Genomic DNA, 16,556 nt, shown 5'->3' on the forward strand with positions numbered 1-16,556 from the left:
GGGGAAGGCTGGAGGCGCCGCTGCGGGAGGGGCCGCCCCGCCTCCCCCTCCCCCACTCCCACCCTCGCCCGGCCGCGGCCAACCACAAGCAGCAGGGACCTTGAGGCCGAGGTAGAAGAAACAGGGACTTTAATAAAGAGGATTTCCCTTTGGTATAAGTGACACCCGCGAAGACACCCAAACAAAAAGGCGAGGACGAAGACCGTGGAGACACTCCCCCACTCCCAGTCCGCAGGCGGAGCCCCCAGCAGCAGGGCTGGCTCCCGGGGTGGGGGGCGGGGGGCGTCAGCCTGACACAGAAGCTCAGAAGCTCAGGTCGTGCACTAGGCCGCCTGGCCTCCGGGAGGCCCAGGCTTTCCTAGTCCCGGCGCGCGATCCACTTCCAAGGCCGCAGTCTCTGGCGGAAAAGATCGTGCCCAGGCCAGGAGGAGGGAAATGCTAGTCCTTATAAAAGGGCTTCGAAAAGGCAAAGAGGTGATGTGTACATGTCATTGACTATTATCATTCTGTGCTCCAGATAAGCCAGAGAAAACAAACAAGGAAAGTAAATCCACAGCCATAAAATATACGCGTATAAAAATCAAAGTAAGTGTAGTTCCAAATCTACAGATGGTATTTGGGGATTGTCTACTGCTTTAGTCTCATTGCCCTCGTTCCTGCCTCCACAAACCCGCAGTTACCAGTTCAGGAGGCCTGAATCCTGTCACACCCCCCACCCCCACCCCCACCCCCACCCCCCCCAGCAAGAGGCAGGGAAGAGGCTGCAGGACAGAGGGAGGGCGACGCTTTGGCTGTAGAGTATAACATGCATGCAAATTGGGAGGTGGGGGAGGGACTTACAAAATGTATATACAGAGCCCTTGGGTGAGGGGCCCCCCCCTGGCCAGGAGGCACTGAGCAAGGGAGGGGTCCATCTCCCCACTGGCCAGGGAGAGGGGGGCTCTGAGGCAATCTCTAAGGGTTGCATTTTCCCCAGGGACAGGGGCCAGCTGCCATTCCTGCTTCTGCTCTCCCAACCTACACTGGGGTGGAGGTGGAGTGGGTGCTGAGCAAGGAGAGGACAGGGTCCCCGAAGCCAAGGTGTCAGCACTCCCATCCTCGACCTCAGGGGCTCAAGAACTCTTTGCATAAAATCTCTTCAGACCTAGGAGATGGTCAAAGGCACAAAGTTTAACCACTGGGAGGGAGAGTTGTTGAGAGGGATCTGAGCCCAAGGGTAGACCAAAGGTGTGATTCGTTCCCCCTTCCCTAGAAAGGTGATTGCCCCATTAGGCTTTTCTCATTTCAAGGAGGCACGCTGCCCAGGCCTCAAGCACCCACCTTCTTGGGGAAGGGGGTATCAGATTGGCACAGGAGAGGCCCAGGGAAGGGGCTACTCTGTACATTAATACTTTGGTAAGGTTCGGGGAGAAGCGGGATTCTACCCCAGGCTTCCGACAAAACCTCTCATTCAGCCGATGCTGAACCGTGTCCACACTACTCCCAGCTCCAACACAAGGCCCAGCCCACAAAACACTCCCAAGTGAAGTCCTGAGAATCAAGGAACAGGGTGGAAGGGGTGAGAGGGCCCCTTCGGGGAGAAAGCACTTTGCTGGATCACAGCTTCCGCTCCACAGGCTGCTGGAGACATAGTTCACTGCCCGCAGAGATGATGGGCAAGTGATTGTCCACATGGTAGCTGATGAGGTGGCTGACGCTCTCAAAGCGGTGATCCTTTGTCCGAACCTGGTGAGTGTAAAGGAAGAAGGTCAATGCAGGTGAAGAGTCGAAGTAAGACCTCAGCCCCCAAGGCTGAGGAAGCCGGAATATTCAAGAGGGTTGAAGGAGAAAAGGATGGCGGGATGGGAGGATTGTCAGTCCTGATCACTGAAGCTTCTTGAGAAGGAGAATCCGGAGCTGGCCCCGGGAACAGACAGCTCAGTGAACTGGGAAAAGGCAGAGGGGACGTCTGCCCAGGAACTGTGACACTGAGGGCTATCTACTCCTCTTCTGACCCGGGAGGCGACACGCAGTGCAGAAAAGACAGGGAAACGAGACAGAGACTGCTCTAGAAAAGAGCCCAAAGTTATGAGGGGCAGTGGGGGCAGTGCAGAGACACAACAGGACACTGGTCTGAGCCCTGAGTCTGGAGGACCGGGGGCGGCTCCTCTCCAGGACGGTTTCCTCATTTGTTAAAAGAGGGGCTCAGGCAAGAAGAACACCTTCCTGCCCAGATGGGCTAGGGGGCTGGGGCTTTGCGGGCTGAAAGGAACAGAGCTCAGGCCCGGGGGTGTGAGGGAAGGAACCTGGACTGCTGGAGAGGGGTGCCTGCGCACAAACCCCAAGCAGGGACAGTAGGAAGCAGTGAGGGAAGGAGGGGGCCGCGGCCTCCCGCCTACCCCCACCACTCACCACGCCCTCCGGGTCCACCAGGAGCAGGTGCTTGGGCTGCCCACTCTGCAGGCCGGTGAGCACGTACTGGCCCGGCGTGGTCGTGCTTTCCCGCACCAGGAAGTCGCCGTTGAGCTGCAGCAGGGCCTCGGCCTCCCGCCGGCTCAGCTTCCCGTGGAACCAGGGCTCCCCTCGCAGCTGCTCGGCCATGGCCACTGACTGGGGAGGTGGAGGCACGCGAAGGGCATCCTCGAAGGGCTCTGGGGGTGCAAAGAGAAGGCTAAGAAAGGCAGGGGGCACGACACACGCCAGGACCCAGACCTCCGGGGAGGAAGGCGCAGGGCAGAAGAAGAGGAGCCAAGTGGGAAGACAGCCATGCAGAGAGGAGAGGGGAGCACTCACTCATGTCAAAGAGGTCTCGGGGCGCGCTGCCATTGATGGCAGGATTGGGGGGCCCGGCCCCACCCCCTGCTTGCCGGGCCTTGTCTAGGTTCTGGACGTTGACGTAGGAAGGATCGTCGAAGAGCTCCCTACCTGCTGAGGAGAGGGAGGTTTCACAGTGACCCCAGTCCAGCCTCCTGCACCCCGACTCCGCACCCCCTCCCCACCGCCCCGGCTCCCTTCACACCTGGGCAGGGCGGTGGAGGTGGCATCTGTTTGCGAATTTCTGGGTCTCCCCCAACAGGCTGCCCCACAGGCTGCGGGGACAAAAACAAGACGTTACCAGAAGCCCAAACCTGCTACTGCCAACCCGGGCCCAGCCCACCTCCTTCCGAGCCACTTACCAGCGTTGCTCCCAGGTGGCTGGGGGTCTGCACCCCGGGTGGAGTGGGTCGAGCAGCCCCGGGGGGAGCTCCTTCCCGAAGCCTCATGTCCACCACTCCCCCGAGAGGCGGCTCCTTCCCCGGGAAGTCATTATAGTACTGGTGGTCAGGTGGCTCTTCCTCCTCCTCGTCCCAAGCCGAGCCATCAAAACCAGCCATCCTGAGAGGGGCAGGAGAGAGGGAGGGCACAGACGGTGGCCACGGGCTGGGCGCTGCCTGCGGGGTGGGCCCAAGGCCAGCTGTTTTCTACACACAGCCGCACCACCCTCCCGGGGGCCCTGTAAGTAGCTATTACTTCCTTCTCCAACGTTAGAGACGAGAGAGGCGGGTCAGAGCCGGAGCGGGTCAGAGCCGGAGCATCTGCCCGCGGCTTCACAATCGCACGGTGGTGGAGCAGAGCCACAGAATCGGATTTGACCCTAAAGTTCACACCCTTGGTTGTTATGCTGTCTCCCGAGAGGGAGGGGAGGCACAGGGAAGCAGGAAAAGATACGATCCAGACTAGTTTAATCTCCTCCAAACACTCAATAGCTACCAGCCTAAGGCAGGAAGGAAAGGTAGAGATCGTGGGAATAAAACACCCTCCCGCACCCCAAATTCCTGATGGCTTCCACGGGCAGGAAAATGAAAAACCAAGGACGGCCAAACGGGCAAGAAAAGAGAAGCGCACTGGCACCAAGGTGGCTGGGGATAGAAAGGTCCACGCAGGCAGGGACGGTGGGGGCGTGGAGTCTGGCACGTGAGAGGAGGAACCGGCCTGCAGCAGGCAGGACGCATTCTCCCGATGGCCGCGGGCACACAGGTTCCATGCCCCGACCCCCTCTGAGCTCGAGTGTGGGCAGTGGGGCAGACTCGCTCTCTCAGTTCCGGCCTGGGGCCCGGGAGCTGCCCCACCCCCAGACCCGCTCACCTGTCGTGAGGGGTGACCAGCTTGGGCGGGTTCCTGAGGTATTGTTTGAAGCGCAGCTCGAAGGCCTGGCCGATGGTGCTGATGACGTCCTGAGCAAGCCCTTCGGGACACTCCAGGATGTGGCAGGCTGCGGGCACAGCACAGGCTGTCGGTGAGCTCGGAGGCGGACTGCTGGGGGGGGGGGGGGGGCGGGGGCGGGGGCGCAGACAGGGTCCTCGCTTTCCAGGGCCCCCGCTTAGCTCCCCAGGTCCTGCTCACCTGCCTCACGGACAGCCGGCCCCACCCAGCGCTCCCCACCGCGCCTCACCTCTCTGATTGACCGGGTCTTTGGCAACATAGGCGACGTACTCAGCTGTGTCCTGGGGTCGGGCAGGGTCAGAAGAAGCCACTTAGCTCAACTGTATAGCCCCGCCTCGCCCCCGCCCACCCAGTGCTTTTCAGACACCACACCACCGCTTCCAGCCAGTGTCCCCCCAGCGCCTGGCCCCTACTCTGCCCCCACCACCTGTGCCCCGTTCGGCCACTCACCGGGTCCCCACCGGACGCAAATGAGATAGACTGCATGTGGTGGTTGGCGATGATCTGAGGGTCAGGGCAGGGGACAGAGGAGGAGAATGAAACACGTCAGGCAGCCTCAGGGCCTACCTGGGCGACCGCAGCCCCGAGCCCTGGTGGCCGGTCCCACCCTCTGGCCTCTCAGCCCAGGCCCTTCTAAGCTCCTCCTTCCTGACTGTCCTGGCTCCTGGCACTGTGACCAGGTCCTGCTCGGCCCTTCCAGCAGTGTTTCTGGCCCCCTCGCCCAACCCCACCAACCTGTTTGCAATCTGCGGCCATGAGGTTGAGGCTGCTGGTGGAGACGGTGAGAGTGATCGGCATTCCTGCAAACTTCAGGTTACTCCTCCCCAGAATGGAGCTGAGTGGGCGGCCACAGGGCTAGGGGAGGGCCCAAGGCTCTCAGAAGCTGCGGTTCCCCACCCCAGGAAAACCCCCCCCACCGCCACCCCATGTTTCCCAGCAGCACCTCCAGCCCCACCGGCCCCGGGGTACCTTTCTCCTCCTTGTTGCCCCCTTCGCACCGGGCACAGCCTCACACACCAGACTGATGGCCTCCCTGGGGAGAGAGAGGTCCTCAGACCCAGAGCCTGCCTCCCACTCAGCTCGGGCTGCCATGGGGCAGGGGGAGGGGAAGACCAGGCCAGACTCCAGGGGCACTCCAGGCTCTTTGTCGTGGTGGATTGAATTAAGGGCCTTTAATATTTGATGACACGGAGAGGCCACTTCCTGGCTGATTGGGTTAGGGCCTCAGCGGGGCCCGGCCCCACCCCCTTCCAGCTAGCGAATGTCCCCTCCCCTTCCCAAAGGCAGCAGTCACCGACCATCCGCCCAGCTTCCACTCAGGCTCCAGCTGCCAACTGGCTTTGCCACGGCCCCCGCAGCTCATGGGCCGGAGGAGGAAGGATCCCGATGAGAGCTGCCTCTTTTCATTCAGACTCAGACTCGCTCCCCTAACTTTCTCTCCATCCCCTTTACCAAAAGATAAGGTACCACCTGCAAGCCACCAAGTGACCCGCGTCCCTCCTCCCCCAGTCTGCTCCCGCCCCACTAACCTGGTGACCTGGGTGCGGGTGTTGAAGTCCAGGGCGCGCATCGACTGCAGGACCTCCACACAGCCCATGTACTGAGGGGAGGGGACCGAGGGTGACGGGTCAGCCGCCTCCCCCCACCCCTTCACGAAGAGCCCCGGGTCTTTCCCCTCTGAGCCGCCAAGGGAAGAGTGAAGATGAAGGCATCTTGCCCACTGCCCGAGGCTACACCCCACAACGTGCAAGACAACAGGAAATGAGGGGAAGAGGCAGGCTGGGAGAACCTCATGCATCTGGGAAGAGACTCTAGAGGACAGCGACAGGCACTGGGGGGGGGGGGGGGGAGTGACATCTCCAGGGGGAGGAGACCGGAGGACACAATCCAGGGTCACTCATTCCAACACTTACTAGGGGCCTCCGCCACGCTGGGCGGCATGCTGAGCAGGAGGGGGGGAAGGGGGTGGGGGGGGGGAGTCACAAGAAGGAAGGGGCCCAGGGAGGGGTCCAGAATGGGAGAAGGGGCAAGAAAGGTTTGAGAAACAGGACCCTGAAAGCAAGGCGGTGCTGGGAGATGGGTGGGCAGAGGGACTGGAGGCTCTGGAGGGAGCGGGGAGGCAGGGGCGTGCTCACTCACCCGAACCAAGTAGGAAACCCCGGGTCCCATGACTTTGTCGTTGGGATGCAGCCAGCCCCGCGTGGGCTTATTGACAAAGCTCCCGTGGCGGGTCCACTCCTCGCCCCCCAGCTGGCCCCCTTCCACCCGAGTCCTGCGCCCGCCGCCTCCACTCAGCTTGTTCATGTCCTGGAGGAGGGGCAGGGGGCCTGAGTCTGGCGCGGCCGCCCCTACGATCCCCTCCCCATCCTCAGCCACCCTCCCTGGCTCCCCCTTTGGCCCCGGGCGCCCCCCGGCTGGGTTGGCCAGCTTCAGGTTGCTCATCCGGGGGAAGAAGGAGCACAGGGTGGTGGGACTCTCGTCCCCAGGCAGAGGGGGCAGGATAGGCCCCAGGGACGAGGCCGAGGGGGAAGGCGGCTCCTCCGGCGGGGTGGACCCCGAAGCCCCCTCCTCCAGCGATGACAGAGACTCATTCCGAAGCGGATTGTACTTGGGCTTGGGGGGCAGGAGATCCATGGCTGGAGTGAGAGGGAGGCTGCTGCCCAGCCTGGCCCCCCTGCCAGTCAGGGCAAGGGGGCCAGGCAGGGGGCATCCCCAGGCCCTTAGCCTGACCGGACCTCTCTGGCCCAGGGATCTCAAGGATCCTGGGAAGGGAGAGGGTAAGTGGCACCAGCGCCCACCCCCGCTCAGACCCAGAGAGTTTCAGGCCCCATCCCCGCCCAGCGTGGAGCCTCTTCTCCGGCGGAGAAGAGAACAGGCTGGACCCAGAGCTGCCTGGCTCCTCCCCAGGGGCGGGGAGCTAAGCCGAGAGCCCAATCCCGAGGACAGTGCTGACTCACAGGCTCTAAGGGGCTGAACCCCCACCACTGCCACAGCCCCGGACTCGGCAGGGACAGAGCTATGCGTGTCCCCACCCTGCCCCCAGACAACCACCAGTAATCGGGGAGGGGAGCAAAGTGGGGGTGGGAGGGAAGCATGTAGGAATGAGAAGGAAAGGAGGGAAATAAGGATAGGTCTGGATCAATCCAAACAGGACATGGGCAGGCCAAAGGGAGCAGGAAGCCACGGGAGAGTAGGGGGAATGAGAGAGGAAACAGAGGCAGCTGGGGGTGGAAAAGGGAGGGGATCCCTGAGCTCAGCACTTCCCTTCCTGTCCCGGTTGAACACTCAAAGTCCCCCCTCCCGCAGCCCAGGCCAGGCTACCCCCACCGCGATGGCACAGTGGGGTGGTGGCCCTAGGGAGCCTGGGCCATTAGCACCCTCTGCTACAACAGCTGTGGACAGGAGGTAAAGAAATGGGGAAAGGTTGGTAGCGGCCCCAGTGGACGCAGAGGGGCCAGGAGGAAGAGCAAAGCCTGTGTTGTAAGGGGAACGAAGTCCAACCTGGGTGGTGCCTCAGGGAACCACCTGGTAGGAGGTGGAACAGAGGACAAGCTGACGGAGCCTCGTTCTCTCCGTGGCACCCACCATGCCGAGGAGTAGCGGCCAGCACTCTTGTGTCTCCCCCCCACCTTCCACGGGCCTAGTTAGCAAAGCAAGCTGTCAAGGTGGGTGGGTGGCAAGACACTGACACTAAGGTCAGCTCCCTGAACGCACTCTCTTGCAGGGACCAGGGAAGGTGCGGGTGTCCGCCAGGGGCAGAATGTGACTGGAGGACGTGGGAGAGTGAAACAGTTCTCCCTCCAACAGAAGCGGGGGTTACGGGCCACAAAGGGACAGAGGGGGCAGATGGCAAATCTGTGCCCAGGGGCGCCAGGGATGGGCTGAGGCTGGACGCAGGGAACAGCCCCAAACCCATCCCTCCCACCCACAGCTTCCTGCCACAGCTCTGCTTGAGGGGGCGACGGAGGAAGATGGGGGGTGGGGGTCAGCAAACAAGTAGCAAAAGATACGCAGAACCCCCACGTTCACCTTGGAATTACCTACTCCCAAATTTACTTAAGATAAGGGTGCAAATGATATGATTATAATGATTAATAATGCCACCACTTAACTCTTTCACCTGCACTAGTCCTCAATCGAGGACAGCTTGGTCACTCCCGAGCACAATTCTATCACTCCACGTCCGAGAGAATGAGGAAAGGCTTCGCCACAGCCTCACACCCCCCACACCTGCCAAGACGTCCTCCAGCCGCGGGAGGCCGCGGAATCCAGAGGCCGGGAACGAGCGACAGGTGTGGGCGTTCGGAAGAAAAGAAGGAGGAAGTAGGGCTTTTTTAAATTTGCATAGGAAAAAAGGAGCCCGCCTCCCGGGAGTCCGGGTGGCCGGGTGTGGGGGTGAAGCCGCTGGTGGCTTCCCAGCCCAGCAGGGAGGAGGAGGAGGCAAGCAGCAGGAAATGGCGAAAGCCTCAGGAATGTTTCCAGAAGGGAAGGCCGGGCGAGCGGGCCCAGGAGGAATGCCCAGGCAGGAACTCTGCTTAGGGGGAGGGGAAGGGCCAAAGGAGCGGTGGGGGTTGAGGAGTCCCTGCAAAAGGGCCACTGTCCCCTCCACCCCTCCAAGCCGCTGTCCCCTGGCAGCGGACAGCGCTCGCTCCTGTCGCACCCACAGGTCGCACACCGACAAACCCATGGCCCTACCAGCTCCCGAGGTGCAGGTGTGAGACCTACAGCTGTCCCTGGGGCGGAGTCGGTCCCGGGAGGGGAAGCTCCGGTAGCGGGGCTGGGAACCCCGGAGCAAGCCTCGCTCCCCAAGTCCAGCCCCCTTCACGCGGGCCCACCCTGGGAAGGGGGCAGGGGGAGGCCAAGGGCTGCCTCTAACCTCTCACCGCTCAGAACCGGCGGGGACACTTTGACGTCCCACCTGCTGGGGCACGAGCGCTCAGGAAAACGGAGCCCGAGGCCCAAAAGAGAAAAGGGAACTATGTGAGCCAGGGTCTTCGGGGCTGAAGACCGCGCTTCCGAGGCGGGGACCGGGGTCGCCCCCCGAGCAGCCCCTCAGGGGGCGTGGCCCCTAGGTCGCGGGCACCCGAGACTTCCAGCAGGCGGGGTGTCCGCTCAGCCCGACGTGGTTGGGGAGAGGCGGGGCCTCGGGGAGGCGTGGCTTCACGCGTCCCTAGCGTTCTTTGAGGGGCGGCGCTCTGCTCTTTCGAGAGATAGGCTCTTTGATGGACAGGAGTTAGCGGAGACCCGTCGCGAGGAGGCGGGGTCTCGGGGAATTGGAAGGACTACCGTCGGGTTTCTTGCACTAGGGCTTGGAAGCATGTCCGGGGGTGGGGCTTCCAGGAAAGCTGGGCGGCAGGGTGGGGTCGTGGACAATAAGCAGAAAACAAGTCGGGGTTCGGGGAGCCCCCTGAAGTTGGGGGGTGGGACTTCCGGGGAGGGGGTCTCAGAGGGCGGGACTTATCCACGAAGACCGGAAGTGGGGTCCCGGGAGAGGGGTTCCGGGGTGGAGGAGCGGGTCACCTAAGGAGAAGGGAAAGGCCCAACTCACCAGGGCCTCATGGAGTCGCCGCACCGCACCGCGGCCCGATTTGGTTCCGGATCACGCTACTGCCTCCTTAGGTTGTCGTTCCAACTTTCTCCCCGGCCCGGCCTCCCTGAAGAAACTTTATTGCACTTACTTCCGGCCTCACTAACCCCTGACCCTCTACCTCGGTCCCTCCTTTACCCAGCCCACTTTCCCGAATCAGCCAATGGCAGCGCGAGAACGCGCACGGGGGCAGGGATAGCCAATTACAGGCGCATTTTTTACCTACGCTCGTTCTTGAGGAACGTGAGAGGTGCACTCCAATAAGGACTCGAGGAGAAGCGAATCTAAGCCAATCCGAGGCTTGAAGGTAGAGCTGTCCCGCCTTAAGCCAAAGGGACCAATGGGAAGCGCGGGCGGCGTGTTTGAAAGCGAGGCCAAAGTGGGTGGGAGCGCGTGCTGCTGGGAGTTGTTCGGAGGTTGGCGGCGCGGGGCTGACGATCCTCAGGCCGAGCGGTCATGTCGCACAAACAGATTTACTATTCGGACAAATACGACGACGAGGAGTTCGAGTACCGGTTAGTGCCGGCGCGGGGCCCACCGCGAGGTCGTGAACTTCGACAAGTGAGGGCAAGAAGAGTTAGGAACCGGAGCTGAAGCGACGGGACCGGCGCATGCGCGGGAGACCCGAGCTGCGGGGCTGGGGACGGTCGCTGAGAGCGTACGGCGCACGCGCCAGGGCCTGGCGGCACCGGGGAAAGTAGAAAGTGGCTGACCCAGAGTGGGCGTGGCTAGGGGCTCTAGGCTGACGGCCCCGCCCCCTCGGCAGAGCGAGTTGTGCTTGCCTTCTGGAGACTGCTGGTGTCGCGGCGACACCTCGGGGCCTCCGGGGCCTACTGAGAGGAGGTGGCCACGGCGGCGCGAGAGGTGCCCGCGGATTCCTGCAAAGGGGGCGTGGGCTTGTTTCAGGAAGGGGGCTTCCAGGACCTGCGAGGGGGTGAAGCTGGCCGAGGGCTTTGAGAAAGGACTTGGCAGGGGCCTGCCGGATGCCCTTCGAACATTCGAAACAGTTACGGAGCGCCTCCAGGTGTTGTGTTAAGTGCGGGCATGAGCCCTGGCCTCTGCTCCCCACAGCCCGAGACGTTTGTGGAAACGCTGCAGGCTTCAGAGAGAGGGCGAGAAGGGACGTGATGGACATAGGTGCAGGTTATGTGGGAGCAACAGAGCTCGGCACGGATGGTGACGAAGGGGGTCCTTACAGAGCCTCGGAGTTTGGAGTTAATCCAACTCCGTGATTCCAGGTTGAAAGATTCGGGAAGACCAAGGATTCTGCAAATGAGGGCATGATCCTTGAAACAACTTCCTAGTTCGTATCTTGCTCCCAAAATTGAAGAACGTGCAATGCAAACTTGCTTTGGTTGTGTTTCTTTTCCGCCTGGTGCGGGGCTGGGCCCTGTGGCCGGCTCGGTGCGTGCTGACAGGTGCAGATACAGGACCGCGGTGACGCCAGCTGCTTGGGGAAGACCCGCAGCTCCGCTGGGGCCCGTTAACTTTTTCCTCCCCATCTGAGCTAAGCGCTTATAGCATCTCTGTGGGACTAGGAAGGAGTCACGAGTTTCATCTCTCAGGAAGTTGTAGATCTTGGCAGTGGTATCTTGGTTTGAGAAACAGCTTGTCGTGAGGGGGTCTGTTTGGTGCAATGTGCCAGGGACTTGTTAGAATGTAAGCTATTTTCAGATACTTAGACCAGAATCATGTCTCTGGGAAGCATCTCTGTTACTAGCACGGGGAGGGTTTAGTGTATTTTCACGGAGCCTGATGAAGTGTATCAGGATTCGTGGCAGGGTAATACTTTTTTGCCACGAAAGGAGACTTATCCTTGGTTAGGAAGACAAGGCGTTTCCCCGGGGAAGTCTCATGGCACATCCCTTCAGAGTCAGGAAAATGAAATCGAGGATAGATTTAAAGGGTTTACGTTGACAGTTCATCCTTTGTGAGGGCTCTTCCACACAGCGCTCCGTAAGAGGCCTTTCTTCACCGATCCTTCTCAAAACTACCTCTGTTATTAACACTCTGCTATGGGGCTGCCATTCTGTTGATTCCGAGTAATCAAGTAGGGGACTGGGCTCCAGGAGGCCAGAGGCAGTGCATCAACGGTGCCTGGAAGTTAGGTGCTCATTCGCTTGCGTTGCTCATTAATTCGTGCTTTGTGATGTACTTGCAGGAGGATTTGCAGAACTTGGCCTTTAATTCTAGCTGCCTTTACCCCACAATAAATTTCTATAAACTCCCTACTATCAGAAACCAATTTTTCCTTTTTTTCCTCTCTTGGCTTTGTATGTAAGCACTTGTCTAACGGACTGTCCCCACTACTGATGGGAGTCCCCCCACCTGTCCATGTTTCTGTTACAGGCACGTCATGTTGCCCAAGGACATAGCCAAGCTGGTCCCTAAAACCCATTTGATGTCTGAATCTGAGTGGCGGAATCTCGGCGTTCAGCAGAGTCAGGGATGGGTCCATTATATGATCCACGAACCAGGTTGGTGCAGTGGCTGAGAGCAATCATACGGGTTCCTTCACTGAGGGCAAGAAAGAGCGATAAGATCGCAGAACCCAGAGAAATCAGGGGAAGGTAACGGTGGTTTATTGGTTCCTCACCAGCCGTCTAGAAAAACTGAAGTGACCAGAAATAAGAGTAAAGTATCAGAGGGGAAGTTCAGAGACAAGGTGTCACTGAAAAAAACCCCTTTTAATCTCTAACTTCGTCCGAGCGTAGTCTTTTTTTTAAGGCCACATATACCCCGGAGGAGGCTGTGGCTCCTTCGTCATTCTCCATCAGAAAGTGAGTTCTTGGATGTTATCCAAATAAGCCAAGGAAAGTGTATTTCTTGATAAGACACCAGACACCAAGCTGCCAGGCAAAACTAATAAAGGGCTCCCCCGGGGCTGCACAAACATAGCAAAAGAACTGATACTAACAATTCCGTACTTGGCAGACAGGCCCAGCTTTTGGGTCTGGTTCTAAGGCCGCGTGCTGACGTCGTAATTTAGTCGTGAAGATCTGATCGCTGTCTCTGGGAGGTGCGGGTGGGAGACCGTAGGCTGTGCGCAGACGAGTGTGAGCTTGCCTCTTAGGTTTCACTCGCTCTTTCAGAACCTCACATCTTGTTGTTCCGGCGACCACTGCCCAAGAAGCCAAAGAAATGAAGCCGGCAGCCACCTTTCGGCCTCGGGCTTCGCACAGCTGTCCTCACGTGCTAACGACATCTTCGGGTGACATTATTCCATTGCCTTCTTGCTTCCCACTTTGATATTGAAAGGATGTTCAGACTGTCTGTGCTGGTGACCGCTTCGCCTGAGCCAACAGCAGCACGGCCCAGCCGGCTGAGCGCCGTTCGGGCTGCAGCCTCGGCCGAGCGTGACCCCAGAAGCCCTGCCGAGCTCTATCCTGCAGAACACACTTGGTAGATGGAGGAAGCGGCTCCTCTAAGCATAAGGCCGTGGCAGGGATTGCGTAAACTTGCCGTTTTGTTTCTTCCTGCCAGGTGTTGTATGTTGTATGGTGGTTTATGTTTCATTGTACTGGAAACTGTCCGTTTTATTCAAGAAACCTGTTCCGTGTTAAAAAGCCTTGATTAAAGAGGAAGTTTTTACGATCTGATTCTTTGCTTGTCGAGGTCTCCCCTCTTGGGGTCGCTGCGAGCAGCACCCTGTTTGTGGTTGTGCCCCCTTCGCTTAGATCATGAAGCCCAGCTCTTTGCTAATAATGAGGGTCGTTTCAACATTCGTGTAACCGGTTTTTAACCTACTTCAAGCAGACTTTCTGTCAAACATCTGAAACGATATGCTGCTCTATTAGCCTGAGCTAAAGGCTGTGTGGAGACATCACCTCAGGAAAGCAAACGAACTGTTTCCTACGGCCCGGGATGGCGCCTTCACTGTAGTCCTGGTATCTGAAGGGCACGAGAGGGTGAAGGGAGGAGGCCGTCAGCCAGAGGCTGCCCTGTGCCCCCTTCCTGCCGGGCCCAAGGCTCAGGCACACCTGGGGGCAGGAGAGGGGGACGCGGAGGGCAGCCCCTGCTGTTTTGCCTGGCAAGTTCTGGTGCCTGAGCCGACCCTGAGAGATGTTGACTTAATTGGTCTGGGGTGTGGCCTGGATGTGGGAATTTCAAGCATTTTTCTGCAGGTAGCTGGAGTGCTAACCTTTGGGGAAACAGGTATTAGCTGTAGTTGTTTGAGAAAACATTTCTCCAAGGGGCCCCTGGCTGGCTCAGTCGGTGGAGCATGCAACCCTTGATCTCAGGGTCGTGAGTGCGAGTCCCATGTTGGGTGAGGAGATTACTTCAAAATAAAACCTTAAAAAAAAAAAAGCATTCTTCCAAATAATAGCTTACCCCCTACTTTTAAAAATCACAGCAGTACAGGGGCGCCTGGGTGGCACAGTCGGTTAAGCGTCCGACTTCAGCCAGGTCACGATCTCGCGGTCTGGGAGTTTGAGCCCCGCATCAGGCTCTGGGCTGATGGCTCAGAGCCTGGAGCCTGTTTCCGATTCTGTGTCTCCCTCTCTCTCTGCCCCTCCCCCGTTCATGCTCTGTCTCTCTCTGTCCCAAAAATAAACGTTGAAAAAAAAAATTAAAAAAAAAAAATCACAGCAGTACTAAATAAAGGAAATTGAAATTATCTCCCTGCCCCCCCCCCATCATCCACCCATTTACTACTATGGCAGGAGTTCAGTTGTGGTCCCTGAACCAGAGCATGACTTCACCTCAAGCCTTGTTAGAAATGCAAATTATTGGACTCCACCCTAGACCTGCTGAATCAGAAACTCTGACGGTTAGGCCTAGCAAGGTTTTAACAGGCTCTCCAGGTGATTCTGGCACCTACTCAAGCTTGAGAACCCACAGATAGAGGATTGGATCAGAGCTGGGGGGGGGGGGGGAGACACTATCACCATTGCTAGTAAAGATGATGGCTCATGTGACTTATTGTTAGGCAAGTGGGACTTTTGTTTTGCCTTTAAATTCGCTTTATAGGGGCATCTGGCTGGGCCAGTTGGTATAGCACAGAGCTCTTGATCTTGGGGTCGTGAGTTTGAACCCCACGCTGGGTGCGGAGATCACTTGAAAATCTTTAAAAAAAAATTTTTTTTTTTTTTAGCTGAGGTTCTTTTAATTGAAAAACACACACAGGGCTTATCGCTTGAGAAAGAATAGTCTAGAAGTCTGGCTCTACCTTTGTTTTTTGTTTTGGGGTTGCTGGATGGCATCCCTTCCTTTGTCTTAGCCTGTTGCCCATCTGCAAAATGGGTATCCTCTCTCTGGGGCTTTAGGAGAGTAAAGTGAGGGTGGGTGTGGTTCGACTGTCCTCCCAGTGATGCATGAATTTTATGTGTTTACTACAGAAAACGTAGTCCAGGTACCAGCAGCGTCAGCATGACAGGAGAGCTTGTTAAATGCAGACCTCAAGCTCCCACCCAAACCTCCTGAATGGGGGAGACCTAATCAGCATATTAAAGTCCCAGACGGGGAGCCTGGCTAGTGCAGTCCATACAGCATGCAACTCTCTCCTGGTCGTCAGTTCAAGTCCCGTGTTGGGCATAGAGATTATTTTAAAAAATTAAAACAAATGTTTAAAAGGAGGGTCCCAGATGATCAAACATTAAAATTTAAGAAGCACTTTTAGATCAAAGGCAACTGAAATGAGAGTAAGCTAGGATGATGTAAGAATCGAAAGTGGACACGTGGCATCCCCTAGTCACTGCCCTCACTGGTACCTAGAAGACCCAAATTGGCAAAGGTGATGTTCAAATTAAGCACTATCTGGACGGGGCGGCGGGGGTGGGGGGGGAGTTAGGCTTTTTCTTGTCAAGAGGATTAAGTACATAGCTTTACCGTTTATAATAGAAATAAATGAAAGCTGGGATGCCTAGATTGCTCAGTGGTTAAGCCTCCGACTTCAGCTCAGGTCATGATCTTATGGTTCCTGAGTTTAAGCCCTGCGTCGGGCTCTGTGCTGACAGCTCAGAGCCTGGAGCCTGCTTCCGGTTCTGTGTCTCCCTCTCTCTCTGCCCCTCCACTGCGTGAGCTCTCGCTCTGTCTCAAAAATACACATTTTTTGGCACAAAAACAGACACTCAGATCAATGGAACAGAATAGAGAACCTAGAAATGGACCCACAAACATACGGCCAAATAATCTTTGACAAAGCAGGAAAGAATATCCAATGGAATAAAGACAGTCTCTTCAGCAAGTCGTACTGGGAAAACTGGACAGCAACATGCAGAAGAATGAACCCAGACCACTTTCTTACACCAGACACAAAAACAAACTGAAAATGAATGAAAGACCTCAATGTAAAACAGGAAGCCATCAAAAGCCTCAAGGAGAAAGCAGGCAAAAACCTCTTTGATCTTGGCCATCGCAACTTCTTACTCAAGGGTCTCCAGAGGCAAGGGAAACAAAAGCAAACATGAACTATCGGGACCTCATCAAAGTAAAAAGCTTCTGCACGGTGAAGGAAACAATCAGCAAAACTAAAAGGCAACCGACAGAAGGGGAGAAGATATCTGCAAACGACATATCAGATAAAGGGTTAGTATCCAAAATCTAGAAAGAACTTGTCAAACTCAACACCCAAACAATAAATAATCCAGTGAAGAAATGCGCAAAAGATATGAATAGATACTTTTCCAAAGAAGACATCCAGACGGCCAACCGACACATGAAAAAATGCTCAACATCACTCATCATCAGGGAAACACAAATCAAAACCACAATGAGATACCACCTTACACCTGTCAGAATGGCTAACATTAACAACTCGGGCAACAACAGACGTTGGTGAGGATGC

General features: G+C 57.5%; 2 protein-coding genes across 5 annotated transcripts; one reads left to right on the forward strand and one right to left on the reverse strand.

Annotated features, from left to right (window-relative positions):
• Positions 1–112: 112 nt before the first annotated feature.
• On the reverse strand, positions 113–9,873 carry SHC1 (SHC adaptor protein 1). Of its 4 annotated transcripts, none has more exons than XM_086693789.1 (13): positions 9,731–9,873; positions 6,322–6,489; positions 5,712–5,782; positions 5,152–5,215; positions 4,918–5,037; positions 4,633–4,686; positions 4,412–4,463; positions 4,105–4,231; positions 3,156–3,354; positions 2,999–3,068; positions 2,773–2,907; positions 2,392–2,630; positions 113–1,725 (listed from the first exon to the last, which is right to left on the reverse strand). In XM_086693789.1, exons 2-13 carry the CDS (start codon positions 6,484–6,486, stop codon positions 1,597–1,599), a joined length of 1,425 nt encoding a protein of 474 aa, XP_086549915.1. In that variant the 5' UTR covers positions 6,487–6,489; positions 9,731–9,873; the 3' UTR covers positions 113–1,596. The 4 variants fall into 4 exon arrangements, with proteins under 4 accessions (XP_086549915.1, XP_086549916.1, XP_086549913.1 ...); XM_086693790.1 differs by lacking the exon at positions 9,731–9,873 and adding an exon at positions 9,059–9,708; XM_086693787.1 differs by lacking the exon at positions 9,731–9,873 and having other exon boundaries at positions 6,322–8,837.
• A 228-nt stretch (positions 9,874–10,101) lies between these two features.
• Positions 10,102–13,368, forward strand: CKS1B (CDC28 protein kinase regulatory subunit 1B). The gene is made up of 3 exons (XM_025915246.2): positions 10,102–10,284; positions 12,119–12,246; positions 12,862–13,368. The coding sequence occupies exons 1-3, from the start codon at positions 10,226–10,228 to the stop codon at positions 12,912–12,914; spliced, it is 240 nt and encodes a 79-aa protein (XP_025771031.1). The 5' UTR covers positions 10,102–10,225; the 3' UTR covers positions 12,915–13,368.
• The last annotated feature ends 3,188 nt before the right edge of the window (positions 13,369–16,556 follow it).

Source organism: Puma concolor, chromosome E4 (genome assembly GCF_028749965.1).
Source record: "Puma concolor isolate L17-30 chromosome E4, mPumCon1.1.hap2, whole genome shotgun sequence".
NCBI lineage: Eukaryota > Metazoa > Chordata > Mammalia > Carnivora > Felidae > Puma > Puma concolor.